We start from the raw sequence: 23496 nt of genomic DNA on the forward strand, positions 1-23496 counted from the left end.
ATGCACTGCAGCTGCTTTGCTCACTGCTGCCAGTTTTTGGCTGTATGTTTGCAATTGTTTAGAAAGGCAGGAGTTCAAGGGATTGAAGCTCACCTCGTCCCGTTCCTGCAATCACACACCTGTTTTCAAAGAAAGCTGAACATAGAAGGGTCCTTATTTGGAAAGAGAGAGAGAGAGAGATGGGGGCAAGGACAGCTTTATGGTCTCTTAACAGCTAGGAAATACTGCATGATAAATTTGTGCCATATGTGCATACACATACTTAGTGTATTCACTCCAAAAGGTCATAACATACAGACACGGACTTTCATTTCTTCTATAGGTAACAGGCAACAATTCCAAGGGAGGAATGATTACATCCTAAAGAAAGAACAAAGAGGTTAACCAAAAATCACAGTCTGCACTCTCTAATTCAGAAGACGAAAACATGGAGATGAGTGCCAGATCTCTGTCAAAAGGGTAAAGTGCACATCATCAGCTTTCCCACCCACCACATAAGGAGAGCTCCACACAACACCCACTTGGGGTGGCCCCAGCTACATTTTCTGAGCAATAAGAGCTACTCAATGTGAGCTGGGAGAACCAAAAACACACAGCACAGCCAGCAGAGCCTGCATGGTGCATCACACACCTACAGGAAGCCCCAAAGCTTTTCTTTGGGCAGGGGGGATCATTTATCGGACTTGTAGCAGCTTGGTACATCATCCCATTCCAGAGCTGTGCCATATAGCAATGAAACTGGGATGCTTCCTGAGTGCTCCTGAAGGGGAAAAGAACCCAGTTTGCTCCAAAGCCATTCCACAGAGCAGGTGCACAGGGCATCTAATCTGGACACCTGCAGAACTCAGAGGGGTTCATCATGTTCCCTGGGAAGATGAGGGAGGGCTCAGAAACACAGCGTGCATGTCTTCTAAAAAAGATTATCCCTCGCTTGTGTTCTTGTTAATTAAATACATAAAAATTCAATTCCTGTTACCTCCCGGCTTCAGTTATTTTTTCTCTTACAGTGGCTGTGAAGATCACAGCTCCCTTGGAGCTCCCGTTTCAGGCAGCCTACAGAAAGGGAATTAAACCAAAGTTTGCACCTAGATCCCAAGGTGGATAAAACAGGGACTGTTCAGGTCAGTATGGTCAGACCTGTCCCAGAGCAGGATCCTAACCCACGTGTCTAACACCAAGATGCCCAGAACTGCAGTCATTGGGCATGGACACATCGCTGCCCACCCCCTGATCCCACGGCCACAGAGGCAGAGCAGAAGGCTGAGGGTGCACATCCAGCGTTATGTCTACAGAACAGCTGGAGACACAGCCTTCAGAACACCCAGAGGGGAGATAATTCAAGGTCTGATTTTTTTCAGGAAAAAATACATTTTTGTCCTAGATGCAAAAATGGAAACCGTGGCCCCCAGGCTGCGTGTGACTTGCATACATCTATGAAATATTTTCACTTGGGATGAACAAAAAAAATGGATAGTGGTGGAACATTTTAAATACAATTATTTGTATTGCGGTGATCAGTATCTTAGAAACGATGTAACACACGCAGTGACAGAGCAGCATTCAACTCTGGCAAAACTTCACTGAAGACAGTTGTTTTACATCAGTGATGAATTTAGCTTTGTATAGATTGCTTTTGTTGCTTACTATAAACAGTTCTCATTTTTTGGTCCTCTGAGTTTGGCATGAATTCTAAGATGGCGAGTGCAGAACAACTGAAGCCAAGCCATGCCACCTGAGGACTTGGACTTCTTCACCAGCTGCTGCACTGGATACCCTGACCAAGCTGCTCCTCAGCCACTCCACGCTCCCCATCCCTTAGGCTCACAACTTGTGCTTTCTGAGGCACTGCTTCCAGCTCTGCAGATCCAACAAACATAGAGCTTCACTGTCCTCCCAGTCCCACCAGTCCCACACCTGTCTCTGCAGACTGCATTTTTCCATCAGCTTTGGCATCACCTTAAAACCAGTAGATCTATAGGGAGCTGCTGCTTCCTAGGGTTTCCAGTGGGCATTTGTTGGCTTGAGGCACCCTGGCCCTGTGGGTAGTGCACAGGAAAATCTCCATGAGCCCCACAGAGGATCAACAAAAGCCTTCCACTGGTTTCTAGAGTTTAAGCAAACGTTGCATTAATATCAACACTAAAACAGCACATTTCCCAAGCACTGAACTTTCAGGTACTGAAGATCCCAGAAGGTCCCACTGCCTCCAATCCCCTGCAGGACAGCTCTCCTGGAAAAACACTCACCCTTCCCCACACTTCTCTGCTTGCCCAAGGTGGGTATACTCCTACAATTATAACATTTCATGGCACAATGCAGCATTTGCTGTCTCGTGTCATTCTGAGACAGAATAAAAAGTGAGTTAGGCTACGCTCCTAGCCAAGCTCTGCAGCAGAACAACGGACATTTTGGGATACAAGCCAATTTGTTGTAAAAAGAAATATGATTCCATTCCCTGTGTCATGTTTTATTAAATACAAAAAACTCTGATGCAATAACTTCATTGGCTGCTAAGCTGTTCCCGTAAAAATGCTATCTGTTTTTGGTTCTGCTAATTATATATATACATCTGATCTAATGGAAATAATTTCTACCAGGAGCCATGTATCCCTAACAAGACAATCTGACCTTCACAGATTGGGATCTTTCCAGGCTTTGTTGCCTTAAGCAAGGACAGAGTGTCATTGCTCTTTGCAACGGTTTTGATAACTACTACCCTAATTTAGCTGAAAGCACAGTAAGTCTTCTCTGCAAATCTAAAGCGTGAGGTTAAGGATATGAAAGTTGTAAGCACAGAAAAATGTAGCATGACAACATGGACATGATTTTAAACATTCACATCTTCCGTTTGGAAGGGAGGAATGAGCTGCAGACATGATTTTCTACAATAGATCTCAGCCCAACAGCCAGTCAATGCTGGGTGCCAGTTCTGAAGTGTACGAAAGCAGGAGAGTAGACAGCGCTTAAGGAAAAGCTCAAGAGAATTACTGGTGGCAAATAAGCATCTTCTCCTTTCCTAGCTGAAGAAAAATACGCAGAAAGAAACAATTTGCTCAACTTGATTTGCGTTTCACATTATATTATAGTTTGCTTTCCTCTGTGCTTGTGCAGGAAGAATAAAATCCTCACTGCACATCGCTGGAGCTGTGTGATTGACAGTGGTGGGTTGAGAAGTGCTGTAGCTGAGGTACCCACCAGATGTGTCCCATTGGAGCAGTCCTCTGGGGGCACATCCTGACTCCAGTACCATTCACAGCTCCACGCTACGAATGCTTTTATCATATTCTAAATACTTCCAGTGCTCTAAGTGAATTGGGGCCAAAATTAGGAGGAACCAATAAGCCAGTGAGGCTGTAAGTCCTTCCGGAAGAGAAAACCATATCGAGGGCAAAAGCAGCACTGATTTCTCTTCTGCAGATCCACGTGGGCTTTGCCAAAGGAAAGAGAAAAAATGTGAGGCTGCTGCTGGAGCCCTGTGCTGGCTGGAGGTCATGCATGCAGATCACAGACCCGTTTGTTCCCAGCAGAGCTGCAGTGCTGCTGGCTGCAGTGAGAGCCCCAGGCCAGCCATTCAGCTGCTGTTGTGCCAAAGCTTTGGCCAAGGGTTTGCAGGAACGAAGTCCCTAGCTGCGCCAGGGAGCACCTCACCTCACGTTACAAAGTGCCTTGTTCTGCTGATCGCTATCTTTTGGCTGTTCCTGCAGTTACACATAGGAACCATGTGAGCCTGCCATGGCTGAGCTGCTTAACTGCAGCAACAGGAGGGCTGGGAAGGGCTGGGGAGCTGCTGGCACCCGCAGCACAGAGGGGAGCTCTGTATGCACAGCAGCCACAGGAAAGGAATGGACAAGCACAGCCAGCGGCCAACCCAGGAGAAACGGCAAGAAGAATCGAGCCAGCGCTATAAGGAATGTGTTTGTGGGGCTCTTTAACAGGTTGAAGGTTGTATAGAGGCCTTCCAGCGGTCCACAAGGCCTGAGGACACATTGCCACAACGTGCTGCAGGGAATCAGTTCTCCTGTAGCAGTGCTGGGTGCAGTTAAGCAGCCGTGACGCAGCATCGCTGCATCCCACCACACTGCTCCCTCCCCAGCTCTGCAGGGCTGTGAGCAATGCCCTCTGCCCTGCTCCCCCCCTCAGTGCTGCTCCCTCAGGCACAGCACGGGGAAAGACAGCCAGAAGCAATCACACATCACCTCGGTAAGAGGCAAACCCTTCCCCTTTTGTACCACGCACAGACATTCTCTACAGCACAGCCCCTCAAGGAGGGCCAGGAATACAACGGGGAAAACAAATACAGCCCGCTTCAGAACAGATGCATTTCCTTATGCCACCTCTGCCCAGTTCGGGTGATTTAATGCCTGATGTTTGAGAAGTAACAGCCAGAACACCTCATTAAAATTTGGCCACATTGCAACAAGAATTGGCAATATTTTTTCTTTACACAACTAATAAATTTACAGTACATTCTCATCTTTGCCCCTTTACCCAGCAGTGGATTATTGAGCATTAGAACATCAAAGTGAAGCTTTCGTTAGCCTTACTTCTAACACCAGAAAGGCTTCGTGCAGCGCTCAAGAGGCGGCCAAAGACACACCTAAGGTTGTACAAATCCTGCATGATTTGTGTAAACAACTGCACGGTACACTGCTTTGCACTGCAGCAGAGAGACACAACTCATCTTCACCAACAGTGCTCCAAGTAATAAAATCTTTACGGCTTTGTAATAGTGGCACTAAATCTTCTTGTCATTTCTTCTTTTGAAGTTTTTTTTCCTTGAATAAACAAAACAAACGCAGGTGATTTCCTGTATAAATCACCACCACTTTTATATACCTTGACTTGTTTTATTACTTTGCCCCTCTCCCTTGTGACCTGCAGCGTAACAGATGTGAGATCAGGTCACTGCAGGCCCAGAGCAGCCGTATGCATGGGAGCTCCGTCCATGAGATGTGTGCTCTTCTGGGTTGCACCCATCTCAACATTTGAGAGCTCCCTTAAAATCTCTGGCTTGCCTCCACTCACATCTACATCATCAGCATCAAGACAGAGCATTGGCTTATTTGGGTGAGACCTAAAAAGTTCAATTTATTAAACGTTTAAATATTTAATTCCACACACTCCTTCCTGGGGCTCAGTGCACCCCTGTGCACACAGCTGAATGCCAGTACCTGATAGGAGAGCTGGAAGGTGGAATGCTGGAGGTGCTCCAGCTTGAAGAAGTGGCATTGTCAGCGCAGACATTTAAATGCGGAACATCACTTCTGGATTTGCTTCCCACTGGCCTCTAAAATAAATGGCTGGAGAGGATTTGGGTTTGTCTTCGTACAGTTTCTCTTCAATGGCTTCAGAGAGACTGGTAAATACTTTTCCAACCGGCCCAGGGATAATTGCTGAGAATAAATCTGCCTGACACAAGCTATAAAAGCTGTCTCAGCTGGGTTTCTAGTGCCGAGCAGCAGCCCAGCAGCAGGCAGGCTGTGCTGCAAGCAGACCTTGGGCTCAGCACTGCTGCGGCTCAGCAGGGCCAGGACTCAGTGCTACCAGGGGCAGCTGCACTGTGCTGCCAGGGCCAGGATGTGCTCTGTGGCCAATGCCATGCATGGCCCTGGGGACTGGGCTGAGCAACACGCTGGGCAATGAACAGCTCCAGGTACAGCTCAGCACCCAGAGCTTCCCCTCAGGTCTCCGGCAGCCCATACAGAGCTCTCCAATGGTTGCTCAGGAAGGAGAACCAACCCTGCACACGCCGTCAATCACTGGGAAATGTCAGCTTTCTGGAGAATGCATTTTGAGCTTTATATGTTAGTTTAACCTGCTGGTGTGGCTGTTAAGGTGACAGATGAAGTTAAATTATGAGGTAAACGCCAATTTAAAGGCACCTAATGCGTCACTTGTATTTGCATTGAATTGAACATTCTGGACCACGCTGCTAAGGCCGAGTTAAAACTCCAGCTTTACCACGCTGCATTTCTCACGGGATTTTCTGCTGCCACAAAACACGCGAAGCTCACAACCCTTCCCATCCTACCTTCCTCCATCCGGCTGCATGCAAGCAAGCAGCTGAGGGAGGGACGGGGAGACAGCCAGCCATGAACAGAGGGCAGGCAGTGCCCTGCTCCGTGCTGCCAGCAAAACAAAGGAGCCACAAAGCCGCAGACACAGCAAGGAGCCCTGTGCCACTGTGCGGTACTCACGGCCATGAGCAGCCACTGCTGCAGAGCAGGCAGGAGGCCCCAGCAAATGCTCAATGGTCTCAAGCAGTGGGGTTTCACTGTGATCCCACTGCAGTGCCCAGAGTTGGAATCTGCTGAACATTAGATGACATTCTTGGTTGTTCCTTCGTTCTGACTCCATAAAAACAAACAACTGAACTGCTGAGCTGTGATGCAAATCCCGGGTTCTGGGTTCAGGCCTGAATTTCCTGATTGAAAACAACTTAGCAGACTGATTCAGCATTCAGAAACAAAGATTGGATGATTTCAGCTCATGTGCTATGCAAACTCGTACACAGGCTGAAAACATTCTGATTTGGCCTTATTGGCCCCTTTGAAAGAACATGAGATCATCCCAACAAGGAACACAACGGCAAAAGGCAAACTGCCATGAGGAGAAAGTATATATTCACTAATATTTCATGAAAAACTTGCCAAAATACTGCATTTAACTAATTTAAATAATTCATTTCCTGAGTTAGTCATTCCAATTAACCATAAACTCTGAATAAAAAATGGAGCAAGATGATTTCAATGTCTTCTTCTGAATAAAACAAAGGATTTCCTTGGAAGCTTCAATTCTCCATTTCCCCATGTATTAGGAAACCACAATGCAATTCAGTATCAGCCAACCCAGGAATTTATGCCCTAAGGCCACACACCCTAAACTGCACCTTCCCCAGCAGAAATCCCTATCAATATCTTGCTCATATTCCTACAGATGGAGGTTCCCTTTTCCTAAAAACTGGGAAGAGTAAGTTTGCACAAGGTGGCTGCTGCTGGATAGGGGCAAAATTCAAGACAAGAAGAAAGCAACTTCTGATGAAAGCAAAATATATTAAAGTCAGCAAGGACTTCACCAGCTGCAACCCAGCTGCAAGGAAGCAGCATTTATGAGTAGCAAAGAATTCTACACTGCAAAGCCACATTTCTGAGCATGAGCTGAACCTGTGTGACTCTGGTGCAGGGCTTGGCCCTGCCCTCCTGGTGGAGCTGCTTTGGCATTCTGATGTGTTTTGAAGACAATTAGCCACAATGCATTCTCTCCCTTCTCTTCCAGGTGACTGGTGCATATGTCTGCCTGGATTCTATACTGCTGTGAAAACAACCGCCTCCATTTGTTGTTCATCTACTTGTGGGAGCACACAGGATGCATCTTTGTTCCATATCTTTTCTGTAGTTCACATTTTTCCATTTAAATGAATCATCTGTGATGGGGAATCTATGCAGTTTTAAAATTACCTGAATAAATTGCTTATTAATTCAAAAAAATTTTACAAGCCTTAAAAGAAGCATTAAAATATTCCAAACGTTCATCCAACCAGAAGTATATTTCTCAACTAATATTTGGCCATTATTAGTTCCATGCGCAGAGTGAACCAAGGAAAACCCCATCAGCAAGAACAAAAGCAGCTTCCACACGAGGCATGCAGACTGCAAGCCCTGGAAGCAAAGACAACGAATAGAAGCTTGTGCTGCAACTCCCTCTCGTGACAGCCGGTGCAACTTCACCTTTTTTGCACCACGCTGCTAAGACCGTAACGTATATGCATATCAAAGAGCTGCTGCTGTTGTTTGTTTCGTTTACGTCCTAAAAAGCTGAATGTGCTGCACTTACACTTCTCTCAGGAATTACGCATTTATCACTGAGGGTGTTTTAAAAAGCTGAGGAGCATTTCCTCACCGGGGAGCTCTGCCCCATCTGAAGGAATCCCCTGCAACAGCAGCGCACCAAGCACAGCGCTGGGACCCGCAGACCCACAGCGCTGCTGTGCACGAACCAGAGGGGCTGAGCACGGGCGGCTGTGCTGCTGGCTGCTGCTCGGATCACTTCAGTGAGCCGGGGCACTGCTGGCAAACAGGACCCAGCTCTGCTGTCTGACCGGAATCCCTCCTTCGTCACCTCTCGTTTCTTCAGGCTCTTTACTGAGAACTTACCCCACACCGAGTTCCCTTCCCTACAATCCCTTCTGGTACTTCAGAAGCCAGTTCTGTTACTGAACCACAAAAACAAGCTCATCGCAATCCAGGCAGCCTCTGCCTTTCCCTTGTGCGCAGCAGTTCCGTTTGACCCCTGCAATGGGTTCAGGCTGCTACACAAATGCAGCTGCACACAGCCGCCTCTCCTCGCCTGCTTTGTCCCCAGGGCACGCCGTGTTTGGGCCACACAGCCGTGGCTGCTGGGGTGAGACTGACCTGCTAGGATCACAGCACATCACACAGCTTCTTGGGTCCCAGCACGCAGCCTGCTGCCCTGTCTAGAGCCAAAGGGCTGCCCGCCAGCCCGGCTGTGCTGAGTGCCTGGGAAATAGATTTGAATGGTAAGCATGTACAGGCACTCACATCTGTAGTGTTATAATGAAAATACACATTACTTAAACTGGAGAAATACAATTTTGTCCCTCATTTTTGGGCACAAAGCGCCTCCCAGCGTGCAGCACCTGCACAAGGAAAATCAAGCCCGCTCCCTCCATCCCTCACCTGCACACACGTTTACAGGTTCTCAATCCATAAACAACTCCATAAACAACTGAGGAACAGTTTCTTTTCCACTCTCTTGACAATACTTCATAGTCACAAAAAGTCAGAAGTTGATTTTAAATGATCACCACATGAGGGAAGACCCCAATTTAATTGACATTTGGAATGCAGATCTTTGGTAACAACCCACCATGGGAAAAGTTTCCGTGCTTCTGCTAAGCTCTTCTTCCAGTTGCCCACTGGTTACACGGAGCAGAGGATAAATGAGGCCTCATGGATTCCCCCTGAAGAAAGGAGATGTTTCACCAAGGATGCTGCAGTGGGAACACTGCCACACAGACCTCACTGGACAATGCAGATGGGTTTATAAAATCCTCATCCAAACCATAATGATGAATGTCATTTCTGTAAGGCCTCAAGCACACAGAGGAACTCAACCTCCCAGTTACTCTGGTTTAATTGCTGCAGATCCTTAGTTCAGTTCCTCAGATTCAATGCCACCCAGCCCATGACATGCAACAGAGGGCCCTGCATGGCGCCCCTGTGAGCTCCTGCAGCCCACGTCCCTCCCTGCAAACACAGCCATGAGCTGCTGGGGGTGGCTGCGCCCCTGGAGGACAGCACAGCCACGCTCCACAGGGCTGCCGTGGGCCCTTGGGAGGACTGAGATCACAGAACGAAGCACAGAAGTACCTGGGGAAGTGCAGTTGTGTGGGGAGAGTGAGACCCACCAAGCACTGCGGTGCGGTCAGTGACATCCTGAAACGCATCGCTGCTTTGTGGTGATGGAGAGAGCTTTCCGCCAGGGAAACAGAACAGCTCAGATGACCCTCCACACTGGTAAGTTGCACTGATAAAGGAGCTATTTTTGGCATTCTTGGCTATATTTCATGAACAGTGTCAGACAGCCTTTAAACCACAGCTATGTCTGCTCAGTCTGGCAAATCACTCGCTTGCATCCGGCTGGGAGGAAGAGCTCTCCCCACTCACCCTGCAGTGTCCACCGACTGCTCCAGAGCAAAGCAGCTATGGGCGATCCTATCAGCACAGCTACAGACGTATGAAAGCAGCTCCTCCCATCAGAAGAAACAGCTTCATCTTTAAACACCGCACCTGGAAGTTCATTTTAAAATTTAGCTTCAAATGACATTAAAAAATTCCTAGTATTGCAGTTATCCCTTATTTAAAGGGTTTATGATATTCTATCCCCTTCCTTTTGTATAAACCAATTCAAGTTATGTAACTTATGTGGATTTGCTTTGACCCAATTCCAGATGACAATATATTATTAAGCCAAGGCTGCATAATTGCAATTTGGTGGAAAACGGGTCAGGATTTTATTACACGTCAAAGCTCTCAAACTGCCCTGAATATTTTGAATTAAAAAGGCATGTAACAGACAACCCTTGAGTCAGAGCGACCTTACTGCATTACCTTGCTCATGAATTTATATAGGCTGCATATTTTATCAGTTCATTCGCTGCTTTTCAACATCCAAGTGTATTGCTCAGCTTGTTGAGACAAACGGTGGCACAAAGCAGGGCTGGGGCTGCAGCTCCAGGAGGGCACCGAGCACCTTTCCCAACTGCAGCCGGTGGGAGGGCAGACACAGCAAGGCTCAGCACAAGCCCGAAGAGTTCTGAACCCAAGATCTGGAGCAAGGTGCAGAAACCTCCCACCCACCCATGCTGAGCCCAAAAAGGGGGGATGTGCTCCCAGAGCTGCCCCTGCTGCTCCTGCTCTGCCACCGAACCGGAGCGCATCAGCTCACACTGTGTGCCATGAATGGAACTCTGAGGCCAGGCAAGGAAGGGATGCAGAGCGAGATCTCACCTGCAGTGAGCTGGAAGGCTTCCCTGGGCTGACCTTGTCTCCATGCAGTGCAATACGTGGCAAACACAGATGGCTTTCCACTCCTTGAGTACAGAAAAGCGTGCAGGAAGTCAGACCGCTGATTTCCCCCACTGACCAACAAGTCTTCAAGAGACCCATTAAATCATTGATTTCCAGTCCCGTCCCTTTCAGTGTGTGATACCAGTGCTGCCCATGAACCTCCCTGATGGGCTGCTTGCTTGGGCAGGCCTCGCTTGTTCTCATGCTGTTACACTACTCAGCTACTTCCTGGTCTATATTAATCTTCCCTATATTCTTTTTTTAGCTGTAATTAGTGCTGTTTACTAATATGCTGTTAACAGTTGTTTCCAAGTTCATTAACACTTATTAGCCTTTGAAATCAATCAGCACTCTGGAGTTCCTATTTTTCTTCTCTTTTGGGGAAAATACCATCACAGTGACACAGATGTTCAAGAAACAATACGGATTTTAAATTATGGGACCATTTTTCATCAGACAGTGTATCTCCCAACCAAAGCTACTAAAAGCTTCATGTGCACCAGTTTTCAAAGCCAGATGAATATTGAGTGAGCTGAAAACTTTCAGAACCGTAGCACTGCTGGGGCACTAATGGTCAATTCCAAATTACTTTTTCTTCTTCTACTTTCTTGACAAGTGTTCCTACAAAAAGTCATCCGTATTCGTTGTATTCATTATTTTTGTCTCCAGATAGCTGAAAACTCAATGCATCACAACTTCATGGAGTATGGGAGGCAAACTAATTTTCCCCAGAGCATCTTTGCATATCTCTCTACAACAACAAATCAGTAAAACCTCACGCCCCCAAAGCAAGGTGCTGAAAACAATATTCCTACAGCTGACTCAGACTTGCACCTTTTGGGTTTTTTTTCTGCACCATTCAAGGTCTGTAGAATCTATGACAGAATGCTGCAATTTGGATGAATGGTCCCTTCCAACCCAATGAATTCTGCGATTCTATTGTGGATTGCCCATCCCTGGAGGTGTTCAAGGCCAGGTTGGATGGGCAGCCTGCTCCAGTATTAGATATGGAGGTTGGTGGCCCTGCACGCAGCCGGAGGGTTGGAGTTTTTGATCCTTGAGGTCCCCTCCAACCCAGTAAATTCTATGATTCTATGAATCCCTAATGAGGGCCATGTCCACACAGGCTCTGCAGCAGCAGGCCACTCAGCACTGCTCTCTCAGCAGGGCTCAGCACCCTGGAGTGGTTCTACCATAGCAGCATTGGATCGCTGGAAGCTGGATGATACTGACATTTCCATCCCTGCCCAAGAGCTCACAGATTCAGATGTGCATGGCAGACGTTTTCCACCTTCATCTCCATTTCCTCAGTCACTGCTATTTCCAGGTACAGATCCTTCTGTTTTTGTGTCAGACTCGTCTGCTTGTCTGAAAAAGCAGCTGCCACGCACCTTGATTCTGTTGGCATCTACCTTATTCCATATTCCAATCCCTGGCCGTTGGAGAATGGCTTCTGAAAGTTGGCTTCTGTTTTCAAATGCAGATTCACTGATGCTTACCACAATGAATTTTAATATTTCTGAAGTAAAATATTCTGCATGTGCTCCCTTGTACCCTTTTCCAAGTTTTCAGAAATCTGGAAAGTTTGAAATGGGGTCAAGAGACAGAGAAACATCTGAGCTGGTTCCAGCCATACCTAGAGAGTTTTTGTTTTATGTGAAGCTCCCAGTCTCCAGAGTTTAAAAAAACAAACAACACAGTGATGAAGCATGACCTTAGACTCTCCTATCTAGAATTAAGGCATTGTTAGAGGCCATTTGCTTCCTTCAGCTGCCTCCAACCACAGCTGGCAGCTCAGCTTCACGCCTCCCCAGCATCATCAGCAAGCTCTAGGCACGCAGGAATGCTGCCATCCCACCTCCAATTACCAACTGGGAACGGGCAGCCCCCAGCACAGCCCCAGGCACCACCAGCACGGCTCCTCCACTGGGAGTGGGTGTCAGAACCCCTGATCACTCGTATCCCTCACAAGGCATGGCATGAAGCAAGGGCCAGCTGCTAAGTTTCACAATGCTCTCTGCCAAAGCTGCCAGCGGAGGATGGATTCTGTTAACAAGGCTGATCAAACAGAAGGTAAAAGTTGCATCTCTGAAAGCTAAAACTATGCTGCAGTCTTCTTTGGTACAGGTGAAATAGTTCTCATTTACAAGAGGGCAAAAGAGAAAGCCTCTGACTGAAGGGACATCCCTGCGATGCCGCCAGATGGACGCTCCTTCCTGCACAGGCAGGGTCAGCCATGCGCCCCAGCTGTGAGCAGGCACAGGGCTCAGCTGCAGTGCTGCATGCTCAGCCCCTCCTGCTGCTCCAAGAAGCAGAGGCTGTTTCACCCAGGGCAGAGGGGAGCAGCCCCACAGTGTAACCCGCTGAGGTCCAGCAGGGTCCAGTACCGATTTGCTCTCTGGCTCTTCAGAATGATGAATCTGAACGCAGATTTTCTTTTCCTATGAGTGATGCTGTCGCTGTGGATGAGGAGCTCTACTGGCCAGAATCACACATGACACGTGTCTTCAAGCTCTTCTCCCTTGGCTTTTCTCAGCCATCCTCTCTCCCTTCTCACCATAACAGTTTGTGACAAACGGAGGCATTCACCTGCACTGGCTGCACCACGTCATGTTTGCACTGGGCAGGGAGCTGGATTTGTCACAGCCACACACAGCATAAAACCCGTCTGCTCTGGGCCAGACAGTCAATTATCTAAATCAAATTCCAACTATTTATTAACAGATATTCTGTTCATCCTTCATCCCCCGTTTCAATTTCTCCAAAATCTCTCCCATGTGCGAGGCTGAGATTTGTATGTGTGGGCTGTGGTAGAACAGATGGATCTGACAGCAGTGGCATATTCTTTCACAAAAAAACAACAGGATAATAAGTGAAGATCTTGTTAAACTTGGCTACCACTAACACAGCTGCTTGTTTACTAATATTTCACAGCAAGTCAGGCTTCCTGACAATGCCTCGCTTGCCAGCAGCTGAACATATTGGCAGACACTTTTTCTTAGGCTTAAGGAAGGAAGAAAAAAGAAATGAATGAGGCTTTCTGCCTATAGTCTGGCTTTTTTTTTTTTTTTTCTGGAAATAGATCAACTGTCATTGATCAGTATTTTTTATATGTATAATTCTCTTATAAAGAGAAGTAATTCAGCACATGAAGAGGTAAACAATCTTTTAGGAATGAAAAAACAGATTTAGTGTTTTTTCCTAAGAAGAAGAAAATAATACCAGCTGCTTGTTTTCAACAGGAGACCACAGGTCTGTCTAAATAAAAGAGCAGCAATGCCAAGTCCAGAAGGAAAGGGACTTCAGGGGCTGCAGTCTGACAGACACACAGCTGAAGGTGCTCCCTGACTTGTGCTTTGTGCTTTGTTTTTCAGAGGAACTGTGTCCAAGGTTGCCTAAAGAGTTTTAAAACACTTCAGATTACAAATATATGATAAATATAACATACATATTTATATATATTCCAGTTAATAGATGTATCTGTTAACTGGAACAGCCTAAATAACCACAAAAAGGACAGCAAGAGTATCCCAGCCTCTCCCCTACTGCAGACACATGATGCAGCTTTTTGTGCAGAGGGCTCAGTGAGAGGCAGTGCAATATTAGAAGAATTGAGACAATTTGCTGTCCGGACAGAACAAAGCTGAGGAGGTGACCCGTTCTCTGAACAAGTGCTGCAGCGTGCAGCTCCTGCCCTCAGCTCAATTCCAGCTTTAAAGGGATGATTCACATTCAGAGGAAGCCACGAAGTCTTTAATAGATTTGCACACTGGATAATCCCACTTAGTTCAACGTAGCGTGATAAAAATGTCAAGTGTGGTTTCTGTTAGGATTATTTCCCTACACCTAACTGGTCTGCTGTATACTCGACATGATAAGAAACCTGTTGCACTAAACCAGTGTGGGCTTTAAAGAGTATCGGCAAGGGGCAAATTGCCACCCGTCAGCACCCTGAGAATCCAAACACAGCTGAGCTGTGCCAAGCCTTGCCACACTCCCCTGCCCTTGGAAATGGTGAGAGGTGGGACGTGGGGCCCTGTGTCTCTCGGCCCTCTGGGTGGATGAAGCACCGCAGCACAAACCACACCGCTCAGCACTATGCAGCACCAGTTTGTGCTAGCAGTGCTGTGACTGGATACTGCTTTGTAGAACAGCTCTAATCTCGGTGCCATGGCTCTGGAAAGTAAAAAGGAAGGGTTTGTTTGGTAGTATTCCTGCTGCCTTGGTGACTGGATATACTTTTTTCAGTAAATGAATATGGCCCCATTTGGCAAGAACAGAATGTCACATTCAGAAATGAACAGCAGCTTGTATTTATTCCTCCTAGTAAACATTTAGCATCTCTACTCAGTGCAACAGAAGGTGCTGCCAAAGCCAAAGAGATATAGACATTTCACTTGGCACTGGACTGAATCGCTCTGCACGATTCCTAGCACAAACCTACAGCAGAGAAGGGACTGCACCCCACCTGCCTCACAATGCAGGAACTTGAGTCACTGGCAAAAGAACCAAACACACTTCTTTACTTTTGAGTAAAGAAAAGAAATACTTTTCAGCACGGAAATAAAAGGGGCAATTTGCTGGACATGTGTGTATCAGGCCTTCTCCTTTCACTCCTGCTGTCAAGTCTTGCAGTACCCTGCTGCAAGGTTGGCTCAGCAGTGCTTGGCACAGAGACTGAGTGTGGAGACCAGAGGCAAAGGAGACTGCTGAGATTTTGTCTTTCAAATAAACAGATCTTGTTTCATCTCATGAAAGTGTATATTAGCACCATGGAAATCCAGAAAACTCCTCTACAACCTCCATTCACACTGCTATGCTGGAGAGGATCCCACTGCAACAGGAAGGTCCCACAGCTCTGCCTGCCCACAGCTCGAGCACCAGGGGAATCAATGGTTTCGACTCCCCATCTCCTGGCTTTACCTATGTGGCCCTTTGGCCTCTGAAGACTGCTGGGATAGCCTTACTCCCAACACAGTTCAAAACAGAAAACCCTAATGATTATCTTTCAGCATTAGAAATGCAGCTGGTGAACAAGGAAGCCTCATTTTATGCAAACATTGTGCATAATTAGGTTCTCACTTTCAGCTACAGGAAAACAAATGGGAGTGCAGGTCAACATAGCTATTATTTATTTAAATGCATTCCAAACAGCACACACACCCTCGCCCAGAAGACTGGGGACACGTTTTAAATATTTAATATCGCAGTCCCAAGACAAGAGAAGTACAAGAACTAACATTAATTGCACATGCTGTGCAACTCAGTGGTGTTAACTTCCAGCAAAACTGCTCCACTGGATTTAGAAGTGTCACTTCAGTCTAGTACATCTTAAACTGCAATAAGATTTTGGCTGTAAATGTTTAAAATATGTAGCACTAAAGTAAATGAAAGCATCTGCTTTAAAAAGCCTGTAAATCAAGTGAGAGTTTGAAAACCAGCTATGAATTAATCTTCTGCTTCAAGACATGCTTCCCTTACAATGTCCTCCTTTACGACTGTTGCTCCTTAAAACAGGACCACATAAATATGTCTGACTTACTAACAAACTTCAGTCCCAATCCAAACCTACCAACCAACACATTACTCCTGATTCCCTAATGCTTAGCACTAATCCCTTCCCATCCTGCTGCCCATACAGAAATAGCTGAAATCTCTGCTTCGCTTCTTGTTTGACACCCCCTCGTGACTTTGGCTTCCTCAGACAGATGGGAGAAACTGAAAAGGCAGGACAGCTTCCTAGCAGACCTTCACCTCCATGCAGGGTGGATAAATGAGACTAAAGGTTCCTCTGCCATGAGCGAGGAATGAGAAACACCACTGCATACCTGGCATCAGGAGCACCTTACACTGCTGTCAAAGCAGGGGAAGCAGATATTCCAATAGATAATCATATAAAAGTAACCAGCAACCCTTTTTGCTTCTGAATTTTAAGAAGTGGAATTTCTTAGAAGTAACATTCCTATCTCATTTCTGCTGCTGCTAACTTTCTCCACAGCACAGATGCAAAGGAAGCACACATCTCAACGAACCCCAGATGGAAAAAATGCAAATTCTAATTACAAAAGTAAATCTGCCCTCCAAAGAAAGTATTAAGAGAAAAAAAGAAAAAAAAAGAGAGAGAGAGAGAGAGAGGCACAACAGATACCTACTGAATGGATGCTTCCAGTGCAGTATTTCAGCCAAGGATTCTATGCTCTCACCTTGTGTTTATAATCCCTCTGTGGTACAAATCATGTTACCTCCATGCTTGCCACTGACATAACTGCTCCTGACATGTTGCAAGTGGTGCCTGCAGCTCTTGAACAACACTGAGAACTCAATAGCCCTCACAGGAGACCTCTGGGAACAAATAAAAGATTTTAAGGAGGGAAAGTCTCCAAAGGTTTGCTCCACGTGGGATGTCACAGAGAAGACTGCAGCTTCATGCTTATCTGAAAGAAACGTGGTAAGATGCCTTTCAACTGAGCAGTCAGATAAAACAGTGCTGCACTGGGAGGTGAAGCCAGACAAATAGAGGCCAAAAGTATAATATGTTTTTAAGCACTGGGGATAATCAGCACTGGGACAAGTTGATGCCTGCAGCAGATTCTTCAAAAAAGCATTCACTGTGAACTTTAAAAAGATGCAGCCTTGCTCATTCACAGTTAGTTAATTTTGAATTAACAGATGAACAGCTTTATGAATGTATGAACTCCACATTACTGGTTTATGTCTGAATACTGCTTTCTACACCACTCTTTCAGCTGCTATCTGGTGCACAGCAGTAGCAGTGATTCCCGCTGGCATGCAGGGATGCACCATGCCATGGATGCAGATTGCTGCAGTAGGAAGGCATTCTCAAGGTGTTGTTATTGCCTACCTTTTCCCTGCAGCATTAAAGAAATGCCCTTTAAAACACGGAAGTTTGTCTTCCTTTCTCTGGAAGATGAAGCTCATTGAGTTCTACTACAAAATGGAGGGTATAAGAGCAGTGCATGAATATACTTTGTACTGGAATGTAATCCTGAATACACGTAATGCTCAGTTCAAGATTCAGAAGCAATATGGGTAGTGTTAAGTAATGGACAAGTTGTTTACACCAATTTATCTGAAAATGAAAGAAATTTACCTTCAAGTATCTTTGACACCTGCTTATAGAACGGTTCCTAACTCTGTGAAGTCTGTAACCAAATACCAAGCAGTAAGCACAGGAACAGCCCAGAGCCCTGGGATTAGGCACATCTTCTGACCTGATTTTTAGAGAGAAACAGCACTGCTCTGGTCCCTGTGACACCTGTCAGAAAACAGGAGGCACAGCAGTCCTGGGGAACAATCTTCAGCTGCCCATCCTGCAAGGGAAGGACAGACTCAGCTCCTCTGCACCTCAAGCTCTTCCTTCCACAGTCTGAATCCTCTCCGTTTCTAGCAAATTAAGAGAGAGAGAGTCAAATGGCCGCTCTGTAAATATGCCTGGCACACTTGTTTCTATGCAAAATGCTAAGTTTAATCCAAATGCATTGTGTGTGTGCTCACAGCAGTACCACTGCCTTCTTGGTACTTCATTATTTTTATATATATAATTACAAATAATAAAAAAAAAAGCAACATAGGACTCCTCTGGCAGTGGCTTCATTTGCTCTGGAAACATTTTGAAGAGGACTCCCGTACTCACCATTTGTGGGGTCAGGCATTTTGCATGCATTGAAGACACACATTTAAGGAGCAATCCGCTTCTGAATACAACCTTTTATCAGAACTAAAGTTCTGAGATTGAAAACTTTTGCAAAATTACAGAATTTTTCCCTTTCTGAAAGTTCACTGCAAGCTCACAAGAAGACAGATGTCTGCAATCACCAGCTGCTGTCAGTTTAACCGTAATTGCATTTGTTGTATTTTCAGTAAAGATGTAACCAGGTGCTTAAAAATCTATTTTAATGGTGTTCTCAAGAACAACAATACTCTGCATTACAAAAGAAAGAGGTATAAGGTACATCTTTTACATATAAGAAAAAACTTACAGCAAAGGCAAAGAATATCTTTAAACCAAAATAAAGCTATGTTGTTCCCTACAGGGAAGCTCCAGGTGTTTGAGATTCCAACATTCATAGAAAAAGATGAAGGACGGTCAAAATAGTCATTCTACTATATCAGCTTTAAATATCAACCACCATCAACACTTCAGCAATAAAATTACAAATATACAGAAAACCAATCTGCTACAAACACAACCGACAGCAAAAATACAGAAAATATGCAGAACTTATGTTTGCTATTCATAAATCCAGATTCACCCCCACGTTCCACTCAGTCCTGAAATGAGCATTCCACACTGACAAAGACAGAACACAAAGGTTGTTATACTTCACAGAGTGGGCAGAAGACAAATCTATGCACTCCTCACAAATGTGGACTAACCCTAATTGTGCTAATTGTTTGCTGCAGAATCACAGTCCAAACAAGGAAACATGTAAAATTACTATTAGCATTTGGGTACAAAGCTGAGTGAAGGCGATGCTCGGGGTCTGCTGCTGGGAAGGGCCTGGCTCAGCAGTCAGAGCCCAGAGCAGTCAGCAGGGACAGAAAGCACTCCATGCAGTACTACATCGCATGAAAGGCCAAAAGCGATCACTGGAGCTATTTATTTTCTCAAACAGCAGACTTCAGGAAAACAGAAGAATACTCTTGCATTCATTGCAATGCCATGCCCTCGAGCCGTGCACTACAAATACAAAATGCTACAAATGCTCATGGCGTGCAGCTAGCTCCCAGCCTACTCCCTTGGTAATGGCTAAATGAAAGTAACGCATAAATACGCAAGGATGGAATATGGATTTATTTATGTAGGTTTCAACAGGAAAAGGAACATTAAATCGTGACTGGACCGCCAGCACAAAATTGCATTTCTGAATAATTTAAAGCCTCAAAACGGGGTTTCTTTCTAAAAATCCTTCATTTCAATGAAACGGTTTGTAAACGTTGAAGACTTACATTTATCACACCTACAGCCTGAGTAGGAAATAGACTTCGGGCTTCTCATCGCCGTCGGGCTCCAGCTGCAGCAGGGGGCTGTGCGCACACAGCGGCTCCGCGCAGCCGTGGTGCCAGGCAGCACACGTGCCCTCAGGTCGGCCCCGGCCCTCCGCTGCCTCCTCAGGGAAGCTGCCCAGGTACCTGGCTATGTAGGAGCCTGTCGAGTGCCTGTTGACGACGTGAGGGGACCCCGAAGGCTTGTTCCGAAGGACGACCCCCGCTATGCTGCCCGTGTTGGAAGATTTTTGCTTGCTGGCCTCCTGCCTTTCCTTGGCACGACTGGCGATGTTCCGCACTCTGCTCTGGCTCCTGGACGACAGCTTTCTCACCAGCGCCTTTGGGCAGTCCTCATCGAGCTGCCTGGAGTACAGCACCTGGTGGCTGTCGTCCTGGTCCAGAGACAGCAGCTTTCTCAGCTGCTCTGTCAAAGCATCTGTAGAGTGCGGTCTCATCGTCTTCATTGCAGCGAGCTTCTTGTCTCTCATGCCAGATGTGATAAAGCTCCTACTTATGTACTGATACTTACTTTCAAAGTTGCAGGAAATATCTTCTGATGTCAAGTCACCAAGACTCTTGGATTTGCAAGGGCTGGTCTGTTTGATGGCTGGAGAGGGTGGGAAAGCCAACGCGCTTCTGAGCACTGGTGAGCGTACATCCAGTTGGGACCTCCTGGAGGCACACATCAAATCTTTCTGCTTATCGGCACGATGATGATGTAGAAAACCAACATTTTCACAGACCGGAAAAGGGAGCTTGCTTCCCACAGTCCTAAAGTTATCCGAGCAGTCCAGGGCAGCAGCACAGAGCCCAACACTCGCACAGTTCCCAAAGGTCCTCTCACCACAGCACCTGCCATCCTGCTGCTGCCTCAGTTTTAAAGGGGAAGCCAACTGGCTCACATCTTCCCTTTTGTACGCGCACGCAGTTACCAAGAGATCTTGAGAATCCCCACCTAATTCTACAAGACTGCTGCTTTCCGAATTCTCACCCATGGGAGGGTCCACAAGCATCTCCTCAAAGATGAGGCTGCTGGAAGCAAGGGAACCCACAGACCTGGGGGTTCCCCAGCTTGTTTCACATTTTCTTTGGGGATTTGCATTCAGCAAAGAGAAAGGCGAAGAACAAAAAGAGCTAGGCAAGTTATTTTCTATGCTCTTTGATTTTTTCTTGCAAACTAACCCACTGTGGGTCTTAAATTCAGAACCTGGCGTAAGAGTTGCCTCGTGGATAATTGTGTACACAGAATAGTCCGCAGTTTCAGGGCTGGAGAACACGGCAGTGTCTGGAGTTGAAAATAACGGGGACTTGGTGCATTTTGTGGTAATGAAGTCATTCTTACAGGGAGTGTTGAGCTCTGCAGGAACTGCGTGCGTGGCCACAGCACCGAAGGTCTGGCTGCCAGCGCCGGGGAGCATCGGTGTGGTGAGGCTGGTTTGGTCGTCGGTGACATCCAGCTGGCTGATCAGAGCTGAGACAGCACTGTCCAACTCGCTCTCAGTCACCAAAGAAACTTCATCTATAAGGCGGGAGATGTCGCCGTCCTGCATGGTTAAAGAGGAACGTAAATCAGGAGCCTCAGAGCAGACGGCAGAAGAAATCTCAGTCAGGGCAAGGCATGCCACACTGCTCTTCTGGATGATGTCGTATTTGACATTTTCAACCTCCTCCACCTTTTCAGGAAGGCAAGTCCTGACAGGAGTTATTTTCTCCTCCTTACACCTGTTTGTCTCATCTTCCCTTGTAGTGCCTGCACAGTTCTTGCCCTGTATTTTTTCTGTGTCGCGCTCCAAGCCAGAGCTCTGAATTGGAGGCACAGTGTCAACAGGAAGGTTGAGGTGATTTGTTTCGGTTACACCACGTACAGCAACTAAATGTTCAGGTTGCTCCTGGGAAGGTGGTACAAGGGAAAAATCAGCTGTCGTTTCCTTCTGGGCACTCTCCTTTCTCAAGGGAGATGCCAAATTTGAAATATCTGCAGTTTTCTCGGAACACGTGAAAACAGATTCTTTCAAGTTTGTTTCCTTCTCTTTTTTATCACCGTCGCTGTTGGCTAAATTAAACAAGAAACACGTTAGTTGCAGATAGTATTTTGTGCTTTGTTTATTAACAACTACTTTGTCCTTAGACAGACAAATGGAGAACGTAAAATTAGGTACAGTTGTGACAGAACTGTTATGGTGTTGTGCAGGCTTAGCCCAAATTATCTGTGATATGAATAAATGGAAAAATACGACTGCAGGCACTTCACTGAAGCTTCCTTTGGATGTCTATTACATCAAGCACGTGATGTAATATTTGTTGCAAATAATGTTAATGAGGTACCATATCATCGTTGGCACGTGGCATTACCTTCAGCTGTGTTCCTATTCAGATTTGTACTATAAAGAAGCGTGGCAATAAAGACAGAACAAAACAGCTCTGTTAAAAAAAACATAATACTTTGAAACAAGATGCATGCTTAAAAGAGCTTTGAGAATAAAGCATCAAGAAGCTGGACTCCAGGCAGTGTTCTTTACATATAGTTATTGTGAGAGATTAAAATTTAAGGATTAAATTTCTGATCTTCTATTAGCATCCTGCATTCATAAGAGAGCAAAATTTTGAATTCTGTGGAAATACGTAAGATTTTCTCTACCAAATCTTCTTATTTGTCTTTATTTACCAAATCCCAGCTCCACGACTCACTGCTTTGAAGCTTTTAACTAAGCAATAAATCTGGTACAGCATATACTCTTTTGCACATTCAGTAGAAACCAGACACCCTAGGAAGAAACAAGAGAAGCCCTGATCATTCTGTAACAGCGTCTGAAAGCCCCCGTTAGAGATCATTTTAATAAGCTTGGTACTAAGGGCTGATCTCCAAAATCTGAAAAGCTGCTCCAGCCTATCAGTGCACCTACATAAGGATGGAAGAGACGTACAGGTTTTTCATTTGTACTTTTGTTTCTTTTCCTACAAAGAGCACGGGAAAAAGCACACTGTTCACTTTGCAGAAATCCAACCAGGTCAGTAGAGATGTGTTTAGCCATAGCATTTTAGCAAGAAAGATCTGTGCTGGACACCCAGCCCTCTCCACTCTTCACTGCATCCTGAAATAACGAGCACTCCATCAGCCCGGTAACCTCCATGAGGGTGAAGCTGCCTTCCAGTCTGAACTACTTGCACTGAAGTTACTTCAGGAGAACACCCAAGCCTAGTTCTGCACGCATGTGAAGCTCTATCACACCTTTGCTTATCAACGTTGAAGGCAAGTTCTTCCAAAAATGGGCTGTGGCCCTTTGGCACAGAGAAGAGAGAAGGTCCTGCAGCCACAGCAGAGGCCTGCATCTAGCATTTCATCTTTGTGTCTCACTTCTTTATGTCTATGGAGGTCAACCCTCCAGTATGGGGGTCATGGAACAAGGCACACAGACACTCCAACGGACAGAATTTACTTCCTGAAGCAGAATTTTAGGTCCTCTCAGAGCTTATGCTATTCTCCTGTAAGAGAATACCCACAGCTTCCAAAAGAGTGTGAAAGTTTCTTTTAAATTTATTTCCTGTCCTTACCTAAAGCATCTGCAGGAAGGAATTTGGAAATATAAATGCTTACAACCATTGATAGGAATGACTGAGCTGTAGCAGCTTCACATGCTTATTCAGAGCAAATCTTTCTATTTCAAATGCAGCATTTTCAGAGTTAAATTCCTTTCTCAGGAACATCCTTTTTCCTGTCTAGTCTCATCTCAGGTTGGCAGGAAAAAAAAAAAACAGGTTTAATTTTGCTTTCAGTTTCTCTTTAATGCTTTCTCTTGCAGTGATGTCCTTAAGTTCTTTCAAAGCCACAAAGGCAGGTAGAAACAACAAGCCTTAACAGCACGTTCCCACCTGAGCTCAGCTGTCCTGCTGCACGTGG

General features: G+C 45.9%; 1 protein-coding gene across 2 annotated transcripts in view; it reads right to left on the reverse strand.

Annotated features, from left to right (window-relative positions):
* Positions 1-18534: 18534 nt before the first annotated feature.
* The window catches only part of PLCH1 (phospholipase C eta 1), a 62275-nt gene continuing 57313 nt past the window's right edge, over positions 18535-23496 (reverse strand). For both annotated transcript variants that reach the window (XM_042881170.1, XM_042881169.1), the window contains one exon: positions 18535-21651. In XM_042881170.1, coding sequence (XP_042737104.1) covers positions 19571-21651 — 2081 coding nt within the window. In that variant the 3' untranslated portion in view covers positions 18535-19570. The remainder of the gene's footprint in view (positions 21652-23496) is intronic.

This window comes from Lagopus leucura, unplaced genomic scaffold (assembly GCF_019238085.1).
Source record: "Lagopus leucura isolate 7727_CA_CO unplaced genomic scaffold, USGS_WTPT01 Super-Scaffold_100029, whole genome shotgun sequence".
Lineage (NCBI taxonomy): Eukaryota > Metazoa > Chordata > Aves > Galliformes > Phasianidae > Lagopus > Lagopus leucura.